Genomic DNA, 23,540 nt, shown 5'->3' with positions numbered 1-23,540 from the left:
TTACCCTCACGTGTACAAGCACGTACTCTGTAGGGAGTTCTCGGTTCTGTACTTGTACTCAGCAACAGACCAGTATTGCTTCATATTGGTTCATATTGGTAATAGCTTACAGCTACAAGTACTGGTCGAGTGCACTTGGTCCCATGAGCGACGCGTCCGCGTACAAGCAGGCACTAGCGGTAATACCGAGCAGCTGCACCAAGCAGAGCCGTGCCTAGAACCCACTCACCCCTGCGTCGGGCGCGTTCTGCAGAGCCCCCGTTGACGTGGGCATCGGCGCCTAACCGAGGCGTTTGCGGCTTTCTGGAAATCAAATCGAGTTCGCTGTTTATTGCTCGTCCCGATCAACGTCGCCTTTTCAGGGTCGTCAGCCTCACCCATGACGGCAAAACCTGCCCCGCCGCCGCCGCCCATGCATGAACGGCACCTGGGCCCCCGGTCATCGGCCGTTTGCGGGATGCAGCAGCTATTTACAGCAATATACGTACAGATAATACCACGCAGAGTACGAAAGCCCAAGCATGTACAACTACTCTGTACGGAGCACAGGTACGAGCGAGTTCGCTCACGCAAGTACGAGCAGTCCAGGTATCGCTACAAGTTCTTGTGCAGTGCCAGGCGTGAAGTACGGAGTCCTGCATGTACTGTACTTGCTACTACTCGAACGCCCAGGTACCCAGTACCTAGTGATGGTACTTACCTAGTACGTACTATCACCACAACCAAGTACAACTACAGTACTTACTTCAGCACTGTAGCTGTAGGTTCTTGACAGTAAGTATACTTATACATGTATGTAAGTACTGTACTTACCGTAGAGACCTCATGATACGGAGTAATAATCGCTTCAACATACTCTAGTAGTTGTTGGTGCACGCGTACTAGTACCGTAAGCGCGAGACAGGGCCTACTGCGGAAGGCTCTGCTCCCGCCGCACTACTTTGCCCAGTTTCCACGCAACGCGAGGCGTTATTATTAACTATTGTACTTGCTGTATGGAGTACGGAGTACAGTGCTTACACTACAGTAAGTACACTACAGTACACTGCTAGGTACAGCAAGTACAGTACTGACACTACAGCAAGTACACTACAGCTAGTACACTACAGTACGTACCTAGTACACTGCAGTACACTACAGCAAGTACACTACAGTGCACTGCTCAAGTAAGTACAACTACGCCGTACGCTCTACTTGAACGCAGGTACTTCCACGTTACACGGCCCGCGAGGGACGAGCCTGCGTATTTGGATCCCGAGCAGTGAACACGACTTCCGCACATTGCGCATCGCATATGCAGTACTTGCCGTGGTGCGCTTGTCCATGCTCACGGGCGAGGGAAATGTGATGGCCAGCAATCAATGAATCAATGGGCGACTGCATCAAGGTGACGACGGACCGACCGACGGCACAAGCTTCGAAGTGACGGCCAAGTCCCGGGAACTTGTTTCCATGTGCAGGTACGCCGGCGGTAGTGTCGACGCTAGCGAGGAGCATGAGTAAGTACTGCAGTTGTGAGGTAAACCTTGTATTAGGCGAGTGGGTGCTCTTCGTACAGGTACGGGAAACCTTGCGTACCCTCCGTACCGGTACCGACAAAGTACGGCGGATGGAGCCTGTGATGAAAAACCAAGCAAGGCAAGTCCATGCGGGTTGCGGGTGCGACGCCTGCCCGGCGCAGGAGGGCCTTGTCAAGCGGTTTGGTGCGCCTCTTGCCGCCCGACGTTATGCCATGGCCGCGCGCAATCACCGTCCCTTGCCATGCCATCCTCTCCATCCAACCACCGTCCGTTGCGTCGGTCCGTCGTCCGTCATCGCCATCACCAATCCATCGCTCCAGCAGTAAGTATGACCGTGCCCACACCCTCCCCCCCCCCCTCTACCCTTCCCACATCCAACGTGCCTGACCCCTGCAGCCCACCTCCGAATCATGGACGAGTTTCCAGCAGCCCAGACTCAGCAGCACGTCCGGTTGGGCCCCAAGGGAGCCACTTCCATCGGAAGCAGCATGAAAAATAATGGAAGAGGATCCATCCTCCTTCACGAGTACTCCGTACCGCCGCTCCGTACCGTCGTTACCGCCGTTTTCCTTCCCTGACCCTTGCGGAGCCTGGTGGACGCGAGCACGGGTATATGTACATCGATGCACGAGCACGAGCACGCGTACCGGCTCACGGACGAGGAAAAGAATGCTCGGGTCGAATCTTCCCTCCCCTCCCCCTCCTTCTCGCCTCGGTGTGGTAAACGAGCGGAACGAGACAGTACCTGTCACCGATCCATCGATCCGTCCATCGATCCGTCCGTCGACCCGTCTTTCCATCGCACCGACGACGCCCTTCCTCGACCGTTCCCGGACACGACGACGAAAGGCGGCCAAGGACGACCCACGAGCGCAGGGACCTCGTGCTCGCCGATAGTTCGGTCCTACGCCCGCCGCCCTGCCCGTTCGCCTTCGCTGCCTTCTGCCGCCCGCAGCACCGGCCAGCCGGCCGACCGAACGAGCAAGCCGAGCGTCGCGTAGCCGGCCAGGACCAGGACAGTACCGTCCTGTGACGTCGCCGTCGGCCCAGCGTCCCCCCGTCACCTCGGATTCTCCATCGTCTCCTCCGTTCGGCCGTCGCCCATCATGTGCTTCGGCGGCCGCGACAAGAACGACGACGGCGCCGCCACCCGCTCGCGCAACATCGATCGCGCCATCCGCCAAGATGAGAAGCGCCTCTCGAAGGAGGTCAAGCTGCTCCTGCTAGGTAAGCTCGGCACCGCGAGACGACCGAGTCGCCCGCCCGCTTCGTCCCGCCACCTCGCGGCCCTCTCGCGGCCCTTTCCCTTCTCGTCACCGCCGAGCGGTGCGTGGACGGACGAGCTGACCGTCGTCGACCCCGACAGGCGCCGGAGAGTCCGGCAAGTCGACGATTCTGAAGCAGATGAAGCTCATCTACTCGCAAGGCTTCAACACGCACGAGCGGCTCGAGTGGAAGCCCGTCATCTTCAACAACATCATCCAGTCGTTCCGCACCATCAACGACGTCATGAACGAGATGGGCTACCGGTTCGACAACGCCGACAACGAGGTGAGTGCCCGTCTCCTCCTTCCGCCGGGCCGCGCGCCGCCTCGGAAGTGCATGGCCCCGGACGCGACTCCCGCGGCAGAGAGCTTGGTCGCTGACGCGTGCGACGTGCAGAAACACATGGCGCTCATCCTCGTCGACAACGAGATCGGGCTCGAGGACAGCTTGCCGCGACACTATTTCGATCCCCTCCAGGCCTTGTGGCAGGACAAGGGCGTCAAGGCCGCCATGGCCAAGGGCAACGAGTACGCCCTGCACGACAACTTGACATAGTACGTCCCGGCCATCCCTCCGCCTGCGGCGTGCGTCCAGGTCGAGCGTCAGACGGCGACTGACGTGGCCGCGCAGCTTCCTCGACGACATGGACCGCATATGGGCCGACGGCTACGTGCCCAGCGACCAGGATCTCCTCCGCTCGCGCCTGAGGACCACGGGCATCACCGAGAGCGTCTTCGACCTCGGCCAGCTGACGTACCGCATGTTCGACGTGGGCGGCCAGAGGTCGGAGCGGAAGAAGTGGATCCACTGCTTCGAAAACGTCAACTGCCTGCTGTTCCTCGTCGCCATCAGCGGCTACGACCAGTGCCTGGTCGAGGACAAGGACAGCGTGAGCAGCCCCGAAAGACAGTCCCGCCGCGTCGTGGGCCCGCCCAAGCTGACCGGCCGCCGCAGAACCAAATGAACGAGGCCTTGATGCTGTGGGAGTCGATTGCCAACTCGCACTGGTTCACCAAGTCGGCCACGATTCTCTTCCTCAACAAGATGGACCTGTTCAAGGAGAAGCTTCCGCACTGCCCCATCACCGACTACGGCTTCACCGACTACCACGGGCCCGCCGACGACTACAAGGCCGCGAGCAAGTACTTTCTCGACAAGTTTCGCTCCCTCAGCCGCAACCCCGAGAAGGAGATTTACGGCCACTTCACCAACGCCACCGACACCAACTTGCTGAAGATCACCATGAGCTCCGTGCAAGACATGATCATCCAGCGCAACCTCAAGCAGCTCATCCTCTGAGCGCCTCGATTGCTTCCTCCGCCACGGCACGGCACGTCGCTCACTCTATTAATTCCCCTTCTACACCGGAGAACCGGTGGCATGCCTGATCGACCCGCCCCGCACCGCTTCGGTCATGGCGCGACGGCGACGTTGCACGACAGAGGCCGAGACGGCAACGCCCTCCCCGCCACCGTCACCGTCGCCGATATCCCTTGCACCATCGTTCCCGCCGCTCACGTGGCATGGCCGCTGCTCGTGTTTCTGTCGATTGTTGGGACCCGATTTTTTGCATTGTTCCTTTCGGGTACCCGTTCATCTCTTGCATTGCCGGAGTTTCCATGCATAGCATCTAGGGGGAGGCCCTCACCACTCTCGGCTCGAGTCTCTTCCACATCGTTCGGAGAGTCGGCGACGGGACGGGCATCTACCACGAGGGACGGCCGCGAAGGTCGCCTGATCGGGTGCCCGTGAACCGCGGCGCCCGTGTCAGGTCAGGTTGTGGGTGAACAGCCGTGGAACGGTTTTTTTTTATTTTTTTATTTTTTTTATTTTTAATGATACCCCGGCCTGGGGACAGGATCTGCCCGACCGGTCGGCGAATACGCTTTACCGAGGAGACAGCCTAGATTGGCACATTCAAGTACGAATGAAGAGCTTACCCTTAATACATCTCATACACTTTGATCCAGAAATTTATCCATCTCTTCCTAGCGTTGCGTTGTCATCCCATCGCTGCAAGCCGGCGTGGACAGAGCCCAATTCTGCTCTGCAGTGAGGCGGCGAAAAGCCAGCTGCGGCCCGTTTTACTTACACCCCGCCATGGCGGGTACGTACGTCACGACGCTCCTCAACGTCGTGTGGGAACTCTTGTTTCGATTCATCACGCCGGTATGCTCATCAGAATTTAGACAGCTGAGTTTTGACGGTCTTGATCTGTACGAATACTCGTCCATATGGGGCCGACGAGGCCACCCTTTCTTTGAGAACCCGCTGTTGACGGCAGAGGAGTTGAAATAGGCGTCGAGGACGAGAATGTCGAATCGTTTCTTGTGACTGCAAGAGCCGCTGTCGGGCCGCCCACGCCGCGGAAGCGGCTGATGCTGATGCACCAAGACATTTCCGTCGGCTCAAACCTCCCCGGGCCAAATTTCCGGTCCGTGTCCGCTGTGGCGCCGAATCCGGCCCAACTCGGTTTGTGGGTTTCGCCGGCGCCGGCGCAGCCGCCGGGTTCCTGCCATCAACGCTGCCGCTGTCTCCATCGCCGCCGGGGAGTTTTCTCCCCCCCCCCCCCTGTGCGTTGAACTTGGTAGTTACGTGCATGTACTTTTACACAAGGCGCTGAATTCGACCCCGTTCCTTTTGCGGGTTCAGATGCGATGTAATCGTAGAAAATTTACAGCTCGGACGGAGCTCTCCGGATTGCACCTGTATTTCGGTGTACTGTAAGTACAGTATACTTATGTAAGTGCGGAGTATAACTACAAGCAGCCCAATCCGACCCAGCGCAATTGAGAGCTCAGACGATGGAATCGGGGTAATGTGCCTTTTTCTTGCAAGGTTCAGATCTTTCAAGGAAAAATCCAGGAATACTGTATTCTTGGCCATGCCGCAATAGTCGGACACGGGCATTGGACTTCAGTTACTACATCTATTAGTATCAAGTACTTCGTTGCAAGCACTTGCTTTGCTTCAATCACGTCCCCGCAATTCATGTCATATCTGCACTCCGTACGTTGCCTCCAATAGTACGGACAGGTGAGCTTGAGCGCTCTGCTGCAATATCCTGCTGGTTTACAATCCACATAGGCTTATTTGTAGAATGCTTGCATTGGTGATGGAAGAGGGCCATCGTCGTATCCGTGCTCATCATACTTACGTGCAATATACATATACATACATATATATGTACGGAGCAAATTGGAATACCACGTACCGTTGTAGCATGGACTCGTGGATTTTTGGGCCAGAGGAGGATCCATCACGTGACAGCATCATTTTTCCCCCTTTCTCCCTCGCGTCCTCCCCAAAGGGCTTTTTCTGTCCAGATTTCCATTAATTAAGGTCCTCGTCCAGCAACTCTTTCCTTTCGTACCCTCAAACGTAGTCATCTTTCGACACCATGTTGGCCTCCTCCATCCAGCGCCGGGCATTCTCCGCGTCGGCGCGCAACGTGAGTGGTCCCGGCCACTCGGCCGCCGCATTGAAGCTAACGTGGTCGATCCTCGTGCCAAACAGCTCTCCAAGGTCGCCGTCCTCGGTGCCGCCGGCGGTATCGGCCAGCCGCTCTCTCTTCTCCTCAAGATGAACACGCGCGTCACCGACCTGGCTCTGTACGACATTCGTCTCGCTCCCGGTACGTCGCCCCGCGGCACGCGCCGATTCGTCCCGACCCCCTCCCGGCTGACGACGGCGCAGGTGTCGCCGCCGACGTTTCCCACATCAACACAAAGTCCACGGTCAAGGGCTACGAGCCGACGCCGAGCGGCTTGGCTTCGTGCCTCAAGGGCTCCGACATCGTCCTCATCCCCGCCGGCGTTCCCCGCAAGCCCGGCATGACCCGTGACGACCTCTTCAACACCAACGCCTCCATCGTCCGCGACCTCGCCAAGGCCGTGGCCGAGTCGGCGCCCAAGGCCAAGGTCCTCGTCATCGCCAACCCCGTCAACTCGACCGTCCCCATCTGCGCCGAGGTCTTCAAGGCCAAGGGTGTCTACAACCCCAAGACGCTCTTCGGCGTCACCACGCTCGACGTCGTCCGCGCCAGCCGCTTCGTCTCCGAGATCAAGGGAACCGACCCGAAGGACGAGGAGATCACCGTCGTCGGCGGCCACTCGGGCGTCACCATCGTCCCGCTCTTCAGCCAGAGCAAGCACCCCGACCTCAGCGCCAACGCCGACCTCGTGAAGCGTGTCCAGTTTGGCGGCGACGAGGTTGTCCAGGCCAAGGACGGCGCCGGCTCGGCCACGCTATCCATGGCCATGGCCGGTGCCCGCATGGCCGACTCGCTGCTCCGCGCCGCCGACGGCGAGAAGGGCGTCACGGAGCCGACCTTTGTCGACTCTCCCCTCTACAAGGACCAGGGCATCGACTTCTTCAGCAGCCTCGTCGAGCTTGGCCCCAACGGCGTGGAGAAGATCCTTCCCATCGGCAAGGTCGATGCCAACGAGGAGAAGCTCGTCGCCGCATGCCTTGGCGACCTCAAGAAGAACATCGAGAAGGGTGTCGCCTTCGTTGCCCAGAACCCCGGCAACTGAACATGCCGGCGCACGACGACGGACAAAAGCGACCACCTTTGCTCGGCCTTGGACGGCGTGGGGGCTACGCAGGAATCATGGTTGAATCTGGCCATTGCCAGCGCACGCTTGGGTGCTTGGACCCCCCACGAGGGCCGGCACCGAGGATGTGAATACCGTTAATTCTGCCGCGACCAAGACAGTTCACGGTCTAATGATGCAACCGAGTCACTTCATCTTTGCCCCATCAAGCATTGCCACGCGTGATCGTTTCGTCTTTTCGGCCCTTTTGCCTGCGATGGTGGCGAGGCGCCTATCAATGCAGAGACCACTTTCTCCGCAGTATCCTTTGGTCAAGAAAGGCACTCGTCGTTTATATTGGCCAGAAGATGGAGTGTGCGGCCATCTCAATGATGTCTACCATGGTAGCTGAAGGATACACGCATCATCGTGGATGTAATACTCTGTACCTGCATTCGTGCAGCATGTACTTACGGAGCATGCTGGAATACAGTACATACTTGTATGGTAGGCACTGTACAACGTACCTAGTAGAGAAGGCTACTGTAATTTTGGTGCATCTTTACATTGTAATTGCAGTAGATTCGAGTGACTGAGTACGGGATTGTCTACCTAGTACCTACCTAGTATTATTACTGTAGATCAGCAACAAGTACGACGTACTGTGCAAGTACTGTAAGCTACGTTCAAGTACAAGTACACCGATACTTCACTGCAATACTTGTGCTCCGTACTGCGTATACGCTCACCTTGAAGTAGACGCATGCAATGCCCAAGTACATGTACGCAAGGATTCATCATCCTTGGCTGCCCCTCGATGGCAGAGGGAAAAACTGGTGGGGCAGCATTGAAATTTCACGCACGTGAAATACAGGTACCGTCAGGTTCCATCACCAGCGTCCAGTGGCAGCACCAACAGACAACAGCACATACTAGGTACTTAATTACTGCACCATGAAGCACTGCGCAAATGGACAGCAGTTGCTGGTTTTTTATGTCTCCACCACGAACATGATGGGGTTCCACAAGGGACTCTCGAAAAAGATTCCCCTCAGCGACCTCGTCCGTCCACTTTCACCCCGTTGCATCCTCGCCCCCAATCCTCGAATTTGCCCGCCATTCACTGCATCGTCATCCTTTCGATTCTCTTCCGGCCTCTCTCCCGGCCTCTCCTCGCACGCAATGTCTGAAATCACCCACCCCACCATCAAGGGTATGTTTCTGGTCCCTTTGTTTTTGTTCCCTCGCCCACCTTGCTGCTACCCCGCGTCCTGTGTCTGAGTTCTTCCGTGGCTACCCCTCCGTCACGTTCATCATGAGGGGGCCTGCAGCATGACGGTGATGGGACCATGGACGAGAACGATATGGCATGGACGTTGCCAGTGCGGCTCTCGTGTACTGGGAATTCTGCCGCGTCTCCTTGAGCTTCTCGACCTCGTGAATGCCGTCAGCAGCACTCCCAGCATGGTCCCCAGCCTGCCTGCCCACGCTCCCATGGCTCGGCCGCAAACGCCGAAAGCATCGAGGACGACTCGCTGACGAGAGACAGATGGCTGGTTCCGCGAAATCTCCGACATGTGGCCCGGCCAGGCCATGACCCTCAAGGTCGAAAAGGTGCTGCACCACGAGAAGAGCAAGTACCAAGACGTGCTCGCCTTCAAGTCGACCGACTACGGCAACGTCCTCGTCCTCGACAACGTCATCCAGTGCACCGAGCGCGACGAGTTCTCGTACCAAGAAATGATTGCCAACCTCGGCTTGATGTCCCACCCCAACCCGAAGAAGGTTCTCGTCATCGGCGGCGGCGACGGCGGCGTCCTCCGCGAGGTTGTCAAGCACGACTGCGTCGAGGAGGCCATCCTCTGCGACATTGACGAGGTGCGCTTGCCGCCCCCCCCCTCCCCTCTCCCGTCACGTTCCCCCTTTCTCATCGAGGTGCGCTCGCCCAGGCCGTTCCTCGCGTTTCCAAGCTCTTCCTTCCCGAGATGGCCGCCGGCCTCACGCACGCCAAGAGCACCGTTCACATCGGCGACGGCTTCAAGTTCCTGGCCGACTACAAGAATACCTTTGACGTCATCATCACCGACTCGTCCGACCCCGAGGGCCCCGCCGAGTCCCTCTTCCAGAAGCCGTACTTCCAGCTCCTCCACGACGCACTTCGCGAGGGCGGCGTCATCACTACCCAAGGTTGTATGTCTCAATTTTTCTTGCGGAAAGTAGAGGGGTCCCTGGGATGGCTGGCCTCTGATGACCTGGGCTGGCCGCTTCCGCGCCGGCCTATACGGTTGTCCACGGCCTCTCTCCTGGGGACTGCCCGAGGCTAGTGCTGCTTTCCCATCAGCCCTGCTTCCGGTAGTCCCGCGTCGCAGCCCCGACTCGCGCTGCGAGATGCGAGACGGTCCGCCGCCTTCGCTGTTTACCCTGCCCTGCCCCCCCCGACACGCCTGCTTCAGGCGACCCTGCCTCGCCGTACGCTAGCCAGACGCATGCCCGAAGGAGGAAGTGCTGACTTGTGTGCGTTACGACAGCCGAGAACCAGTGGCTCCACCTGCCGCTCATCACCCAGCTCAAGAAGGACTGCAAGGAGATCTTCCCCGTGGCCGAGTACGCCTACACGACGATCCCCACCTACCCCTCGGGCCAGATCGGCTTCATGGTCTGCTGCAAGGACGCCAACCGCGACGTCAAGACGCCCCTGCGTCGCTGGACCGTCGAGGAGGAGGAGCAGAAGTGCCGCTACTACAACGCCGAAATCCACAAGGCCAGCTTCGTCCTGCCTACCTTTGCCAAGAAGGCACTTCGATAGGCCGGCACGCCGCTGGCACGCCGGGGCGTCGGCACCCACACGAGCGGACCAAGTCCCGACGCGTTTGGGTTCAGGCTGGATGAAAAAAAAAGATGTTGATTATGACATAGACGCCGACGCGGGCCCCACGGCGCTCAGCGTGGGGAATGGATGCAGCAGAGGACGTTCAACGATGGCAAATGGCAGTGCTGATAAAGATGGACGCGTCACCCAGTGATGATGTGCAGGACAGCGACTCGAGAGTGCCAGGAGCTGCCGTGCCGTGCTGCTCTCCGCCACCCTCTACACACCCACCGTGTCCTAGGATGCACCGACGTGACCCATGTGCAACTTCGCGTACCTACCATTTCCTTCTTCACTTCTCTCGTCTTTCCTTCCTTGCCTTTTTTCTTCCTCTTTTTTATTTTTCGCGGCAAGTTGAACGCTTGCGTCGGGTCCCCATGACGAAGCCGGTTCCTCCAATTACACCTTGCCATGACTCACATCCGGGTATACATCGAACCTCCGCTGGGCGCCCAGGGGAATGTTCCTTCTCGCCTCCGTGATGACGGCGCCGTCCATCTCGGCCTGAATCGTCGTCGTCGTCTCGTCAGCCTCGACGAGCACGTTGGCCATGGGATCGACGACCATGCTGTGACCCCAGGCGTTGTAGGTGGCGCTCATGTCCCTCGCGGGGCTGCACATGGCGACGTACATCTGATTGTCGACGGCGCGGGCGCGGGCGAGAAGCTTCCAGTGCAGCTCGCCCGTGGTGAGGTTGAAGGCGCCGGGGCAGATGAAGGCAAAGGCACCCCTCCGGGCGGCGATGCTGGCGAGCTCGGGGAAGCGCACGTCGTAGCAGATGGCGACGGCCACCTTGCCGTACTCGGGCAGGTCGACGAGCGTGATGCGGTCGCCGGCCGAGAGCACGTCGGATTCCCGAAACGTGATCTTGCCGGGAATGTCAATGTCGAAGAGGTGGACCTTGCGGCAGCTGTCGAGCAGGCGACCGTCGGGACCGAAGATCAAGCTCGTGTTGTAGTACCGTCCCGTCTCCGGCTCCCGTTCGGGGATGGAGCCGCCGACGAGGTAGACGGCGTTGTCGGCGGCCATGGAAGCGAGCGCATGAAACGAGGGGGACTGCTCGGCCGTCGGCGGCGAGGGCAGCAGCGTCTCGGCGTACTCGGGGAAGAACTGGCAACCGTAGGGCGAGTTGAAGCACTCGGGCAGCACCACGATCTTGGAGCCGGCACGGGCGGCCGCCGCCACCTCGGCGGCCGCACGGCTGAGGTTGGCGGCCTTGTCGGCGCCGGCGGCGAGCTGGACGCACGAGAGCTTGACGGCCGTCTTGAGCACCGAAGGCGGCGTGTACGACGAGGACGACATCGGACGGCCGGGGCGTGAGCGCAGTCCGGACGAGAGGGGGCTTTGAGATTGGGCGATGGCGGCAAGTCGTAGGCTGGCGTAGGGGACGAGGAAGGGACGCGAGAATGACAGTCGCATGGTGCGGTGGTTCGTGTCAAGGAGCAGGAGGGAGGAGGTCGTCCCGCCGTCGGTGGCAGTGGTGAGGTTGATGAACGCAGCACACCTATGCGGGGTGTCTGCACCATTAGCCTTCCATCGCTCCAGGACCCTGGATAGTGCGCTAAGGAACTAGGGTCGGAACGTCCCCTGGGCGTTGGTACTCGGCAATGGCAGTGTGGAGGAACTCGAAGCGGCGGGAGGAAGATGTTCTGATTCTCGCGACACCCCCTCGATTGAACTGTCGTCATTTCCAGAGAATTGTATCCGGTGTGCTTGAAGGGCTATGACCTACGGAGTATTGGGAGTGACAATGGCATTGGTGTAGGCGTGATAATGCTACAGGTATTCATCAACAAACAGTACCTCCATGCTACTGTCCTGTATTACTGTGCCACTGGGCTGGGTACTTGGAATCCCTCCGCTGTTTCACAGTGCTTGTACGGAGTAAGTACACGTAGAGTAGGTGTACCTGTACAGCAGATACACGTACTGTACTGTATGAATTACTGTACTGTAGGCACTCCGTACGGAGAACAGAGTGCAAGTACTAACAGTACCTGTCATTCAATTCCCAGCACTGGTACTACCAGGTATTCACCAATTGTTCCGACCGCCGCCAAGGTCACAATTTCTCCCTCCTACAAAAAAGGCACCTACAGCATCAGCACGCAACACACACATTGGTTCGTGGCCATGCGAGCTGACGTAGGCCCGTACTGGTTCGCAGCGCTTGCCTGAAACGCAGCTTCGTGTTCGTGCGCGCTTCCAGTCCTATCGACCGCAGAAGGACCTTTTCATCCAAGTTCTGCCTAAGAGGGGGTGGCATCGCTGTGGTGCGTGTTTCTATCTACTATTATAGCGTCTGCTATCGCTCTGCTAACTAGTTGTGCTCGTATGACTTGGCAGCGGCAGTTCAGGCTCCACGCTAACGGCAGTTGTCAACGTCATCCACGCCGAGTTGCGTCCGCCCGCCGCCCTAGCAAGGAGCAGGCATCAACCTTTTACCCTCAACGGCCTCGGCTACGCCTGTGTCGTTTTGTCTTCCGCCAGCATCCGCGCGATACGACTGCAGTTATCGGAACCATCTCCTTCTTTTCTGCGCAAGCATCTCTTCCAACCCGCGACCATGACGCGAATCTCCGTCTACATGCCCGTCCTCGTGGCCTTTGTCGCCGGTGCGTCTCCCCCCCCCTTGGTGACGGCCGCCGAGGCTTGTTCCGAAGCGATTCGATTCCATAAACGCATCTCCTCGTCCCAGCGGAGCTGTTTCGCAAGAGACCGTTATGCTGACCATTTGACTCGATAGCGATGAGTATGATTCTCGCCTCCATCGCCACCCCCAACTGGGTATCCTACTCCGTCACGACGCCCAAGGGCGACACGTTCGACAGACACATTGGCCTGCACAAGAGCTGCTCCAGCATCGACGACCCCCCCTGCCGCAGCTTCCCCTCGCCCGCGCTGTGCGAGGATGGTGAGCGGTACCTCTGCTCCATGTGGCGCACTATCGGCTTCTTGGCTTCTCTGGCTGCCATTCTCTGTCTCGCCAACCTCGTCACCTTTGGCGTCATCATTCGCGGGGGCAAGTACAAGCGCGAGACGGGCTGGCCGGTCATCGGAGCCATGCTGCTGCTTGTTTCCGTCGTCGAGTTTGCCGTCATCTCCATGGTGGTGCGTGCCAACTGCCTCCGCCCCCCTCTCCCTCATCGCCCGCAGGCCTGCTGACCTGTTTCCGTCCCTCTAGGCATATCTATTCGAAAACGACGACCAGTTTACCATTCCCGGCTGGAACCTCGACGTCTCCTGGTACCTCGGTACCGCGAGTGCCTCCATCTGTCTGCTCGCCGCCGTCGCCTTGGCCTCATCTGCATACCTATTACCGCCGGAACAAGGCTACGAGTTTTTGGGGGACTCCGTCAATGCCTAGGCGGGGCAGGTTATATTTACGCCTCTTTCCATGCTCGAAGTCGCTCTTGAGTGGAGAGCCACGCGCGATACACGAAAGGCGTTTCGGAGAGAGCGCTCGAATTATTGTTTCATATCACCGGATGCAACAGAAAGATGACAGCGGACTCTGGGCAGTTTGACATTACGCTTTCCCCATTGCTTGGAGCCGAAATCCTACTATGAGTTGGACAACATCGGCGGCTTTCCTTGGCACTCTGGGCAGCTTGACATGACGCTTTCCCCATTGCTTGGAGCCGAAATCCTACTATGAGTTGGGCAACATCGTCGGCTTTCCTTGGCACTCTGGGCAAAGGCAACAACGTCATCATCGGCAGCCTCGGATGCTGCCCTCGCCGCCGCTCCATCTTCATCAGTGGCCCAGAGCGGCCGATTATGAAGCCTTTTGTGTTTTGCCTGACAGCCTGCCAACCATGTTCGACTTCGTCATTACACTAGGCAACGGTGCGAATGATCGCCTAGTTGAGACTGACTGACATACAGGCACCTCAGAATTTTATCCCATATCAATAACGGGTCTCTTTGTCCAAGGTAACTAATAATGATGCCACCGTTGTCGGCCTCGCGGCAGTTTCACCCGAGGAATCCACCATTCCCTCAGCGTTGTCCATTGAAAGCTGGAAATTCTCCATGAACACCAATGAGCTAGCTCACCATTCTAATTTTGCAGCCTCGAGCTTGAGACGACATTACGATATAAACAGCGGCTCACTTCAACTAATTTGGATGAGAGGCCCGGCGGGAGTCAACGCCAACGTCACCGAAGCTCCCGAGACTGTAGAGTGTCAGCAGGGGTCGTGAAGGGCGATCCGGACCACAGTACGCGCACTTGGTAAGAGTAGTGTCAATAGACTAGATCTTCCCCAAGGTCAATTCCTGCCAGTGCGTCTCCCATTGCATCATGATGACGTCGCGCGGACCTACGCCCTGCAGTCCGATGGAAGGCTCTCGACAACCGTTCTGCTTCCACTCCCAAAACGCTATCCGCTGTCTCCCCTGACCTGCACTCGGATGAGAGGATGGACAGCGCCCAGCGACCGTGGTGGCAGTCAAGTGGTTGGATGACGAACTGATGAAATTCAATCAAGAAAGCAACACCCTGCCTCGGTGAGGTCTTCATCCCGAATTGAGTACGGTATCGTGCATAAACGGCGCTCTTGACAACGCCGGAGCTTGCAGAAGGAGATCCAAGGAAGCGACAACTCCTGGGCGGTAGCACTGGGACTGCTAGCTGCGGTACCAGTAATTGCTGAGCCAACGGCAGCAGAAGAATCAGCCCCTGAAGCAGCAGCTCCTGAACCAGAAGCCCCCTGAATAGCTGCAAATGAAGCGCTGGTGACGTAGCTTCAGAGTAAGTAACAGCAGAACCTGTAGCTGCGGTGCCGGTACGTGCAAAATTAGTAGCTGCTGAACCACTCAACGCAAAAATGCCAGTTGGTGCTGGTCCCTTGAGAACTGGCTGGCGAACTGCCCGTCACCAGTCACTTTACCGCGTGAGAATTGGCCGCGAAATCATGACGCCGTTGCGCAAGGGACAGCCCACGCGTCGATGATAACCGATTCTGACCAAAAAGTTGCGCAACAGCATATTCCTCCCGGAAAGATACTGCTCGTGATACGCCGGGGAGGCGTGAGCCAAGTTATTCGACCGTCGCAGATCCAGTAGGCTCAGCAAGTTACGCCTCACTTCCGGTGAAAGTGCCTCCAACGGTGACCGACACCCTTCGGGTAGAATTCTGGCAAGTCGAACGGTTGGTTTGAGCGGCAGCTACTCTTGAGGTCGCAGCAACTTTTTCACCCACTCGGGGGCTGCCAGTGGTGGCGGTGCTCGGTGAGCAAGGGCATTCGGACGGGGAATCGTCGCTCGCACATCGTAAATAGGTCCCTCAGTCGCATGTCGGTTGAAGTGGAGTACAGAATAGACCATGTACCCAGCAAAAAACACCACAGGATATGTGCATGTGCAGTGTTCGTGTGCTCATTACCCCTGATCGGCTGATGCTGATGCCTCAGATATCACAACCTACCTTCGACGCAAACCCACACCAAGGTGGCCCTACACACGTATCAGTCAGCCTCACTTTCTCCTCCAACGTCCTAATCCATGCATGCATGTATGTATGGATGGAGGAAGACCTAGTTGACGATGCGACAACCCCCCCGCGTGCGCGACGACACCCCCAACGCTCCGGTTTCGCGCAGGGGATGACTCAATAGTTCGTCCGCTTGAATCCAGGGGGGGTGGGGGGATCGGGGCCAACGTGGAACGCACGATCCCAACGATCTAGATTGATATTGCAAACCGATATCGTCTCCAAAAAAAAACGGCAGTAGGGGTCGCCGGTGATGGAGCGCAAGATCCAGTGGTGAGCTGTGCCTGCACCTGGTGAGAAATCAATGAACTGCAGACACAGAAGCCCCGCAGGAAGGGCTGCTATGCATGGCGTCCCAGAGGTAAGCAGATGTCTTGGATGGTCAGCGGGTAAGGACTGCCGAGTGGCCCAGTCCTTGGGCCGTGGGCGTCCTACCCAGGCCAGCCCAGACAACAGGCCGCCACCGTGACAAATTCTCCACCGGGGACAATCACCAGACTGCCGTCGAGCATCTGGGAAGCCGTTGGCTTTTCAATGCCCCATTCGAAACCGCCGTGGCGTGTGAATGGCTCTCGGGAACCGTTGCATACTTGAGCTGGCCAGCTGAGATGTGATCGTGCTCGACGGCAACACAGTTTCCAGATAGCGGGACAGCCCATTGCCTATTGGGGTAATTTCCGGTACGGCGTGCATGGCCACGCATGCAGGCAGAGTCGCAATCTCGATATTTGCGATGCCGAGACGATGATGGGCTCCAAGCCTAGAATCTGCCAACCCCGGCACCGTCTGAGCCATGCACGCTCGAGCTCTCAAACCGTCCGGCAGTTGGCATCGGCGTCGGTGCGATGGCAGGCAAGACGAAAGCCTAGGAGCAGCATCAGCCAGGAGCCCTGTACGCATTTTAGGGCGAGGCTCGGACCCCAAGGGTTCTAAATGGAGAAGGCAGACGCGGCACGGGCGCCATCCGTCATCCGTCCAAGTGAGTGCCTCGGAGTGAGATCAATGTCCGAAAGAAGAAAGCATTGGGGGCTCCCGGTGCGGCTGACAGCCGTGCTGTTCAATGACACACGCTCTCTAGTCAGAAGATGCCAAGTTCCAGCAGTATCCTTTTGGAGCGTTCGTGCATATTCGTGCCTATCCGTGCAAGTCCCAGCACTCCATCTTGCCATTGTGCCGTGACGCATCCGTGCATTTACCAACAAGCTACGATGCTCGCAGGAACGCATTGCACGAGCGCGTTGTCTCCAGTCTCAAGTCTGCAGTCAACAGAGAGGGGGGAGGGGGGTCCATTGTTGCTACATGGACCCTTGTTTCATGATCCCGATGTCCCGCATGGGAATCGTCAGTAAGGTCCAATGCGGAAACGCAGTCGGGTACGAGATACACAGATTGTACCGATAGATGACCAGATATCTAGATGACTGGACGTACTCGTGCACCATGACCTGGTCAGGGTCCCGGGGTGAGGCGGCTGAGGTGTGTGGCGGGCAAATTATCCCGGCAAAGTTGGTGGTGAGAGATCTATTCGTGTTGGCTTCTGAGCACAGGCTGTTGGGGGTGAGAAGCTCTCGGTGCCCAATGCGCCAAGCAAGCATGCCCCTCAACGAGCTGCTCGCACAAGCACGAGCTCTCGTGCACGGGTATTTCATGTCTAGGAAGGATACGTGCCGGTGAGGGTCGCGGCATCCACCTGGCGGCCGACATCCGGTTGACATTGCACAAGTGCGTGATGTGTTTGTATCTGTAGTTCATCGGAGCAACGGGTGAGACAGTGTAGATTACGTCAAGAAGCAACGTTTCAGCCGGTTGAGCCATGGGACGCCCCCCGAGAGCAGACTAGTAGTGCTCTAGGCAGACTTGACTTGTGCCAACGTCGAGGCTGACTGTGAGCGAGAGGTGGGAAGCACGAAGCGGGAAGCATGAAGCATCTGTGGCACGCAAGAGGCTGGAAGACAAGTCAGCAAGCGTCTGCACCCGTATTCGCCCTGCTCCATGGGAGGACGCGGAGCGGAAGGTACAGACTGCGTCGTGGAGGGGGGCCAAGTCTGCGACCATGGAGTGCCGCAAAAGTTATGAGGAGCATAAGCAAACATTCAGTGATGGCGTTGCCGTGCAGTCCCTGGTCCGTGAGGTGAAGGCTGAGACTCGTAAGAACACACAGGGGGGTGCAATGGTTGGAACACGCCATGCTGTTGAATTTGTGGTGGAAACGTGGAAACGTGCAGCACAAGCACAGTTACCCTGAACTCGACCCCGAACGAAGCTGGCAGCTGGCAGCCGTCAGAGGCCATGGAAGGGCCGCGTTCTAGTCCCGGTTGTCCGTTGTCCGCACGACGCAGTCGGACTCCCGGAATTGCTCCAGGTCACGATTCGAACGAGGGCCGTTCCACTTGTTCAGTCTTGCGCTCTTCATCCGGCGGCACAGTTCTGGCAGGCCGGCCCAGTCAAGGGTGACTGACAGTGACTGAAACCTGGCAGGCATTGCAAGTACACTGATCCACGTAGGCAAGAACATGCGTGTGCATGTCAAGGTGACGGAGAAAGTCGACTCCACGGCGAAACACGACCGTCTGTCTTGGGGGGATCCAGGAGGATGATGTGCCGTTTCGGGCGGCCAACGAGAGGCGGCAACGAGAGTCTTTGTGCGTGTCAGAATGACTCGAGACGTCTCGAGCACGGGCTCACGGCGTTCAGACGCAGCGTACGCGGCAGGACAAGCCACCAGCTCCTCACGCTGACCATGTTGGATGCCGAGCACATGGTGTTTTGTGGCGCGAGCACTTGCAGGCTCGTGAAATCTGCAGGCTCGTGAAATCTGCAGGCCCGTGGAATCCGAATGCTGATGGCATGAATCTAACGGCTCGCACCAGGTTGTTTCCTCGTCGGGTGTATCGGCATGGGCCCTCACTAGCGATTGCCCGAGTACATGGTCGACGCATCACCTTGGGCATGGTAAAGCGCTGACGTTTCAACGAGGCTGCTCACAACGGTAGTCAGCGACATGCCGATGCCCGACAGTGTGCCTTGCGTGTCCTGTTGGTGTCCCGCGTACCTCGGGAGGAGGGGGGGAGGGGAGTGTCGGGAAGCAGTCCTGATTGCAACAGAACGTCGGCGGCACGAGACATGTGATTCGGCAGCTCGAAAGCGCACAGAGGATGACACAACGGAACAGGGTCTCGCTCGTCATGGTTGTGCGAGCATAGCCTCTGGGAAGACGTGCGGGTGCCGTCAAAGGACAAATAGATGGTGGTGGCTGTGGTGGTCGGAAGAAGACACCCACGAACTCACGCACGCACAAGCACACACACACAAGCACGCACACACACACACGCACACACACACACACACACGCACGCACACACACACGCACACGCACACACACACGCACGCACACACACACGCACACGCACACACACACGCATACGGTGTTCTCGTCGACCAGCTGGCGGGGGGGGGGAAGCCGACGTCAAGCTCGAGGAAGGAGATGGCGTCCATGATGCTCTCCTTCCTTTCTTTTCAACATCTCCCTAGCGCCTTCTCGTAGTGCCAAAATAGCAACGCCACCTACGTAGGGCAAAGGTGCTAGCATTTCCCTCCTCGTGCTCACCTCGCGGCAGGCAGCAAGCACATCTGGTGGCGGGATGCCTTTATCCTTTCCGCCTGGCATGGGCCGGGAATGGAGACGCAGCTGCTCGAGGGCTGTCAAGTTTCCATCAAGCTCGGAAATCGATCGATGCCATGCCCAAACGAGAGCTCGCTAGAGGCGCATGCTTACCGTCAGCTACGGAGCACCGCTCGCGGTTGGCCGAAGCCACGGTCGACACCGGGGCCTCGTCAGCTCCTTTCAGCCTCAGCTCGCCGGCGTGGGCGTAGGAGAGGAGAGGGTTCGAGGAAGGAAATGCAGGCTTCGCCGACAGATGCTCGTCGTGCCGGCCGTCCACGCAGGCTCGAGGGCGAGCGGCGCCCTGCTCGCTTCTCGTGATTCCCTCCACGACGACGAGGCCTGGCTGACGTGGTGTGATGGCATCCAGTCGATGGCGATCTAGCATCAGCCCAGATCAGTCGATCGGATGTCCCCGCAGCGAGCCAGATCCTCGACGGCCGGGCTGGGCTGCGACACGCCCCCCCTCCACGGTGCTCGAGTCGAACCGGGACGCGTCGGCCGGCACACCGCACGCAGGTTTGCCTCGTTCCTGCCGACGAGGCATTCTTCCCTCGGGGATGAATCGACGGCGTCGACGCGGTGATGGGAGCGCACGCCGATGGAGCATCGTCTCCTCGCCGCTTGCGCGAAAGGCCCGGACGAGGGTTCCGAGTCGAGACGGCGTCGGCCAACCGTGCATTCGTAGGGCCGCCCGCCGAGCCAAGGTCGAGGGAAGAGGTGGCGGCAAGGCGGGCTCCTGCGGGAAGCGATGGGCAGGGTGCGATGATGATGGGCTTCACGGCGCAGCATTCACGCAAGGCAGCGGAGTGGTCGGCGACGAGAGAGGCGGCGGCGGCGGCGGCGTACCAAGACTGGCACACAGCGGCAGGCTTACGGCGACGGGGATTGCCGCCGAGGGGTGTCATGACCACACAATCCCACGGAGGGTTCATGATGCAAGCGATGCGACAGAAAGCAAATAGGCCCCCCCCCCCCCCTCTCGCCGGCAGGCAAACGCTGGCTGCCTCGCAGAGCCAGGCTGCAGCCATCAGGACGGCGCGACAGGCTTGGCAAGCTCATCGACAGGCCAATGCAGTGGCGCCGAGGGAGAGAGGAGAGATGGCGCGACGACGCATGGTGCTTTTGCCGCAAGCCGTTCTCGCTCGCCTCCGGAGCGCCTCGGGGCAATGGAGGGGAGGGCGGCATCAGGCGCAGGGCCGCACAGCCGCCACGGGTGCACGAGCCAGTCGTCGTGCCCTCGCGCACTCGGCCCTAGGCAGCTGGTAGGAGGATTACGGCCACGGTTGGTGTAATCAGCCCGTCTTACGGGCGAGGTAAGACGGGCGAGGGCCGAAGGAAGCTGGAGAGGCGAGCTTGACCCCAGGGCCACCTGGCTCGAAGGCATCGCAGGGACGCTTCAAGGGCCGGAACGGTGCAGGATGCACTCGGCACCCGTCATGGAGCGGCTTCAGCAACGCACCTTGCGCAAGGGCACGAGCACGAGCACGAAATGCACCTTCGTTGGGCGAGGGCACAGCGAGGTATCCGCCCAGGCCACCTCTGCTCGCCCGTACGGTACGTGCTCGTCCTCCATGCCGACGGTGGCAGGCCCAGAATACACAGGATGGAGGGACAAGGCGGCGTTGATTTCGGACGCAGGCGCGTCTCGCACCAACGAGGTGGCTCGCAGAACCGCTGCCTACTTTTCTTGCAGCAGCTGGGGGTTTGTGCTAGAAGCCTTGGCTGTGGTCGATGGGCCAGGCTCTGAGCAACAAGTCCTCGGGCGTAGCACGCATCTACAACTTCAGTGCGTGAACAGTGCAGCCACTGCGCCGCAGTGCACCGTAAGTACTTGCTGTAGTTGCACGGAGTATAATTACTAGGTACCTGCAGGTTACTAGTACCTTACCTCGGGACCTAAATAGTACCTCTAGTAGCACCGTGCACCTAGTACCTTGCAGCAGGCAACTGTAGGCAGCTACGCCTACACCGGAACACTGTACAATACGGTACGCCTGCATTTACAGGGGGTACTTGAGTATTGCTGCAAGTATGGAGTGTCATTACATGATATTACAACCACTTACAGTACATGCACAAGTACTCCGCACATGCGACTTGCTTGAACTTTTTAGGTTCGAACTGCATGGCTGACGATTGGGTTACATCCATCACAGATCACGGCTCTCCGTCGCTGTGCTGTGCCTCGAGTGCAAAGGTGCCAGTATTAATTAATACCTTGCGCTGCACAACCAGTACGGTAGCACGGAGCACTCCGTACGAGCATGCGTGTTGCGCATATCAGGTGCTGGGTGCATCGTACATGGCGCGCCGGCCAACGGCGTCAGCGGCCCCGTCCGGCCCCCCCAAGCCCATGGAAGGGCACGGCAGCCACCGATGCACCCCTACATGCATGTGCTGTACCTGCAACAGCCGGCCGCCTGTATCGTGTCATCCACTCGACGCCGAAAAATGCACCCTACCCAGCGAGAGCGCATCACACCATGCCTCATCTTGCCTCGCTCGCATGAGATTCTGCAACGGCCTGGCCGTTGGACACGATTGTGTACATTCAAGCAGTGCGTCGTGCTACGGCACTCGTACAAGTACATGAAGGTGTGCATGTACGAGTACGAGTACGAGTGCTCGTATGGAGACGTGGGTTGTAGTGCACTGTACTTGGGGATATAGGTACTAACAGTAAGTACTAGCTGTACGCTGTAGTACGACCTGCAAGTAAGTACATGGAGGTGGAGGTATTGCATGTGCAGCAAGGTACGAAGTGCATGGGTGCGCATGTACAAGTATTGGCACTCTGTAAGTAGGTGTAGGTGTACTTGTGCGGAGTACTTGTTACGGAATACACCTAACCGTAAGTACTTGGCACAAGTACTCCGTACTGTAAGTAAGTTAGTACTTACTTACTTCGTAGTTGTACATGCACAAGTAAATGTACTGTACGGAATAAGTAAGTAAGCAATTGGGCTCGATCTCTGGCAGGGATCCCACCTATAATAGCATGAGCAATTACACATACCCTTACTCCGTACTCCGTACTGCGCACCTACACTTGCACAAGTACGGAGAACAGCACACCTACTTACATTAGACCGCCAAGACTGCCTGGTGACGGATGACAAGTCGATGGGGACTTGGAACCAAGGGAAAAAAACATGACACATGGCAGGAATGGACCGGAAGATGCCGCCAGAGCGAGCGGGTCGTCACCAACCCCCATCCCCCCAGACGACGATACCATGGCGCTATCTAAGTAAGTACCTGCAAGTAAGTACTCAAGGTGTTGGTCGGTGTCGGTCGGTGTTGGTCGGCGTCGGGTTGGTCCACGCCGCCGGTGCCATCCTTCCAACATGCTTCCCTCCGACCTGTGCTGACGCCGTGAGGCTCTTGTCGGTGCAACGTTTTGTCCGCCTCGCACCGTCCCCAGGCGCAACGCGCGATGCGTCGCCCCCCTCCCCCTCCCTTCCTCGGAGCGTCCCCTCCCCATCGACGACGATGAGCGCGGCTGCGCTAGCGCTCGATGGTGGCGAAGAACACGAGGCGGATTGTGCTCTGCGGGAATGAGGTGCCAGGTTTGGTGGGTTGCCCTGTATACCGTACAGGAAGTACTAGGTAGTCATCATTCGTACTGGCTAGCACGGATAAAGGCCGAGCTTGAGTGGACGTCATTGTTGCGGCGTGGGACCAAGGTGTACTGTGAGTAAAACTAAGCAAGTACGGAGTACGGAACATGTACTGTATTACAAGTATCTACAACTACCCAGGCCCTCGGCATGAGTGCTCCGTACTTGCACTGTACTGTAGGTGTACAGTAGATGTGCAATACGGAGTGCAGTGGTGGCATTTGTTGCGGCAAGTACTTGCTGTGCATGTACGTAATGCACGTCCTTGTAAGTGCAGAAGATGATAAGAAACACACGTACAGTACCTTGGTCGCTCGTGCAAGTAATGCCTCGTACAAGTATTAATACTGCTGGACGGGGTGGACAGGGTGGAGGCCAGGGATGGGCGGCCGCTGCGATGAATGAACAGGTAGGCCTGGCACACAGCATACCTACTACACCTACTCCGTAGTTGTACAGTGGATGCAAGCCAGTAATTACTTGACTGCAAGCAATATTACCATTCTCCATACTCTGTACTATTCCCAGGTAAGTAGTTACGTACGGTACATTGAGTAATGCACCACCT

The 23,540-nt window shown here is 58.1% G+C and overlaps 7 protein-coding genes across 7 annotated transcripts; 4 read left to right on the top strand and 3 right to left on the bottom strand.

The window, feature by feature from the left end:
• Positions 1 to 2,626: 2,626 nt before the first annotated feature.
• Positions 2,627 to 4,085, top strand: DCS_05395 (G protein alpha subunit; the record flags this gene model as incomplete). The annotated part of the gene is made up of 4 exons (XM_040802701.1): positions 2,627 to 2,747; positions 2,887 to 3,340; positions 3,417 to 3,675; positions 3,741 to 4,085. The coding sequence occupies 4 exons, from the start codon at positions 2,627 to 2,629 to the stop codon at positions 4,083 to 4,085; spliced, it is 1,179 nt and encodes a 392-aa protein (XP_040657734.1).
• A 2,101-nt stretch (positions 4,086 to 6,186) lies between these two features.
• Positions 6,187 to 7,321, top strand: DCS_05394 (malate dehydrogenase precursor; the record flags this gene model as incomplete). The annotated part of the gene is made up of 3 exons (XM_040802700.1): positions 6,187 to 6,237; positions 6,303 to 6,420; positions 6,483 to 7,321. 3 exons carry the CDS (start codon positions 6,187 to 6,189, stop codon positions 7,319 to 7,321), a joined length of 1,008 nt encoding a protein of 335 aa, XP_040657733.1.
• A 954-nt stretch (positions 7,322 to 8,275) lies between these two features.
• DCS_05393 (spermidine synthase) lies at positions 8,276 to 10,127 on the top strand (the record flags this gene model as incomplete). The annotated part of the gene is made up of 4 exons (XM_040802699.1): positions 8,276 to 8,534; positions 8,871 to 9,199; positions 9,271 to 9,511; positions 9,850 to 10,127. The coding sequence occupies 4 exons, from the start codon at positions 8,276 to 8,278 to the stop codon at positions 10,125 to 10,127; spliced, it is 1,107 nt and encodes a 368-aa protein (XP_040657732.1).
• A 462-nt stretch (positions 10,128 to 10,589) lies between these two features.
• On the bottom strand, positions 10,590 to 11,609 carry DCS_05392 (nitrilase family protein; the record flags this gene model as incomplete). The annotated part of the gene is made up of 2 exons (XM_040802698.1): positions 10,590 to 11,300; positions 11,376 to 11,609. The coding sequence occupies 2 exons, from the start codon at positions 11,607 to 11,609 to the stop codon at positions 10,590 to 10,592; spliced, it is 945 nt and encodes a 314-aa protein (XP_040657731.1).
• Positions 11,610 to 12,756: 1,147 nt separating this feature from the next.
• Positions 12,757 to 13,557, top strand: DCS_05391 (pre-mRNA splicing factor; the record flags this gene model as incomplete). The annotated part of the gene is made up of 3 exons (XM_040802697.1): positions 12,757 to 12,805; positions 12,937 to 13,301; positions 13,375 to 13,557. The coding sequence occupies 3 exons, from the start codon at positions 12,757 to 12,759 to the stop codon at positions 13,555 to 13,557; spliced, it is 597 nt and encodes a 198-aa protein (XP_040657730.1).
• Positions 13,558 to 19,522: 5,965 nt separating this feature from the next.
• DCS_05390 (uncharacterized protein) lies at positions 19,523 to 20,284 on the bottom strand (the record flags this gene model as incomplete). Its single annotated transcript, XM_040802696.1, has 1 exon — positions 19,523 to 20,284. One exon carries the CDS (start codon positions 20,282 to 20,284, stop codon positions 19,523 to 19,525), a length of 762 nt encoding a protein of 253 aa, XP_040657729.1.
• A 95-nt stretch (positions 20,285 to 20,379) lies between these two features.
• Positions 20,380 to 20,736, bottom strand: DCS_05389 (uncharacterized protein; the record flags this gene model as incomplete). Its single annotated transcript, XM_040802695.1, has 1 exon — positions 20,380 to 20,736. The coding sequence occupies one exon, from the start codon at positions 20,734 to 20,736 to the stop codon at positions 20,380 to 20,382; it is 357 nt and encodes a 118-aa protein (XP_040657728.1).
• Between the last annotated feature and the right edge of the window lie 2,804 nt (positions 20,737 to 23,540).

The sequence above is a fragment of the Drechmeria coniospora genome, chromosome 02 (genome assembly GCF_001625195.1).
Source record: "Drechmeria coniospora strain ARSEF 6962 chromosome 02, whole genome shotgun sequence".
NCBI classification, from domain to species: Eukaryota; Fungi; Ascomycota; class Sordariomycetes; order Hypocreales; family Ophiocordycipitaceae; genus Drechmeria; species Drechmeria coniospora.
The sequence above is the reverse complement of the archived record's forward strand: the minus strand, read 5'-3'. Positions and strand labels throughout refer to the sequence as shown.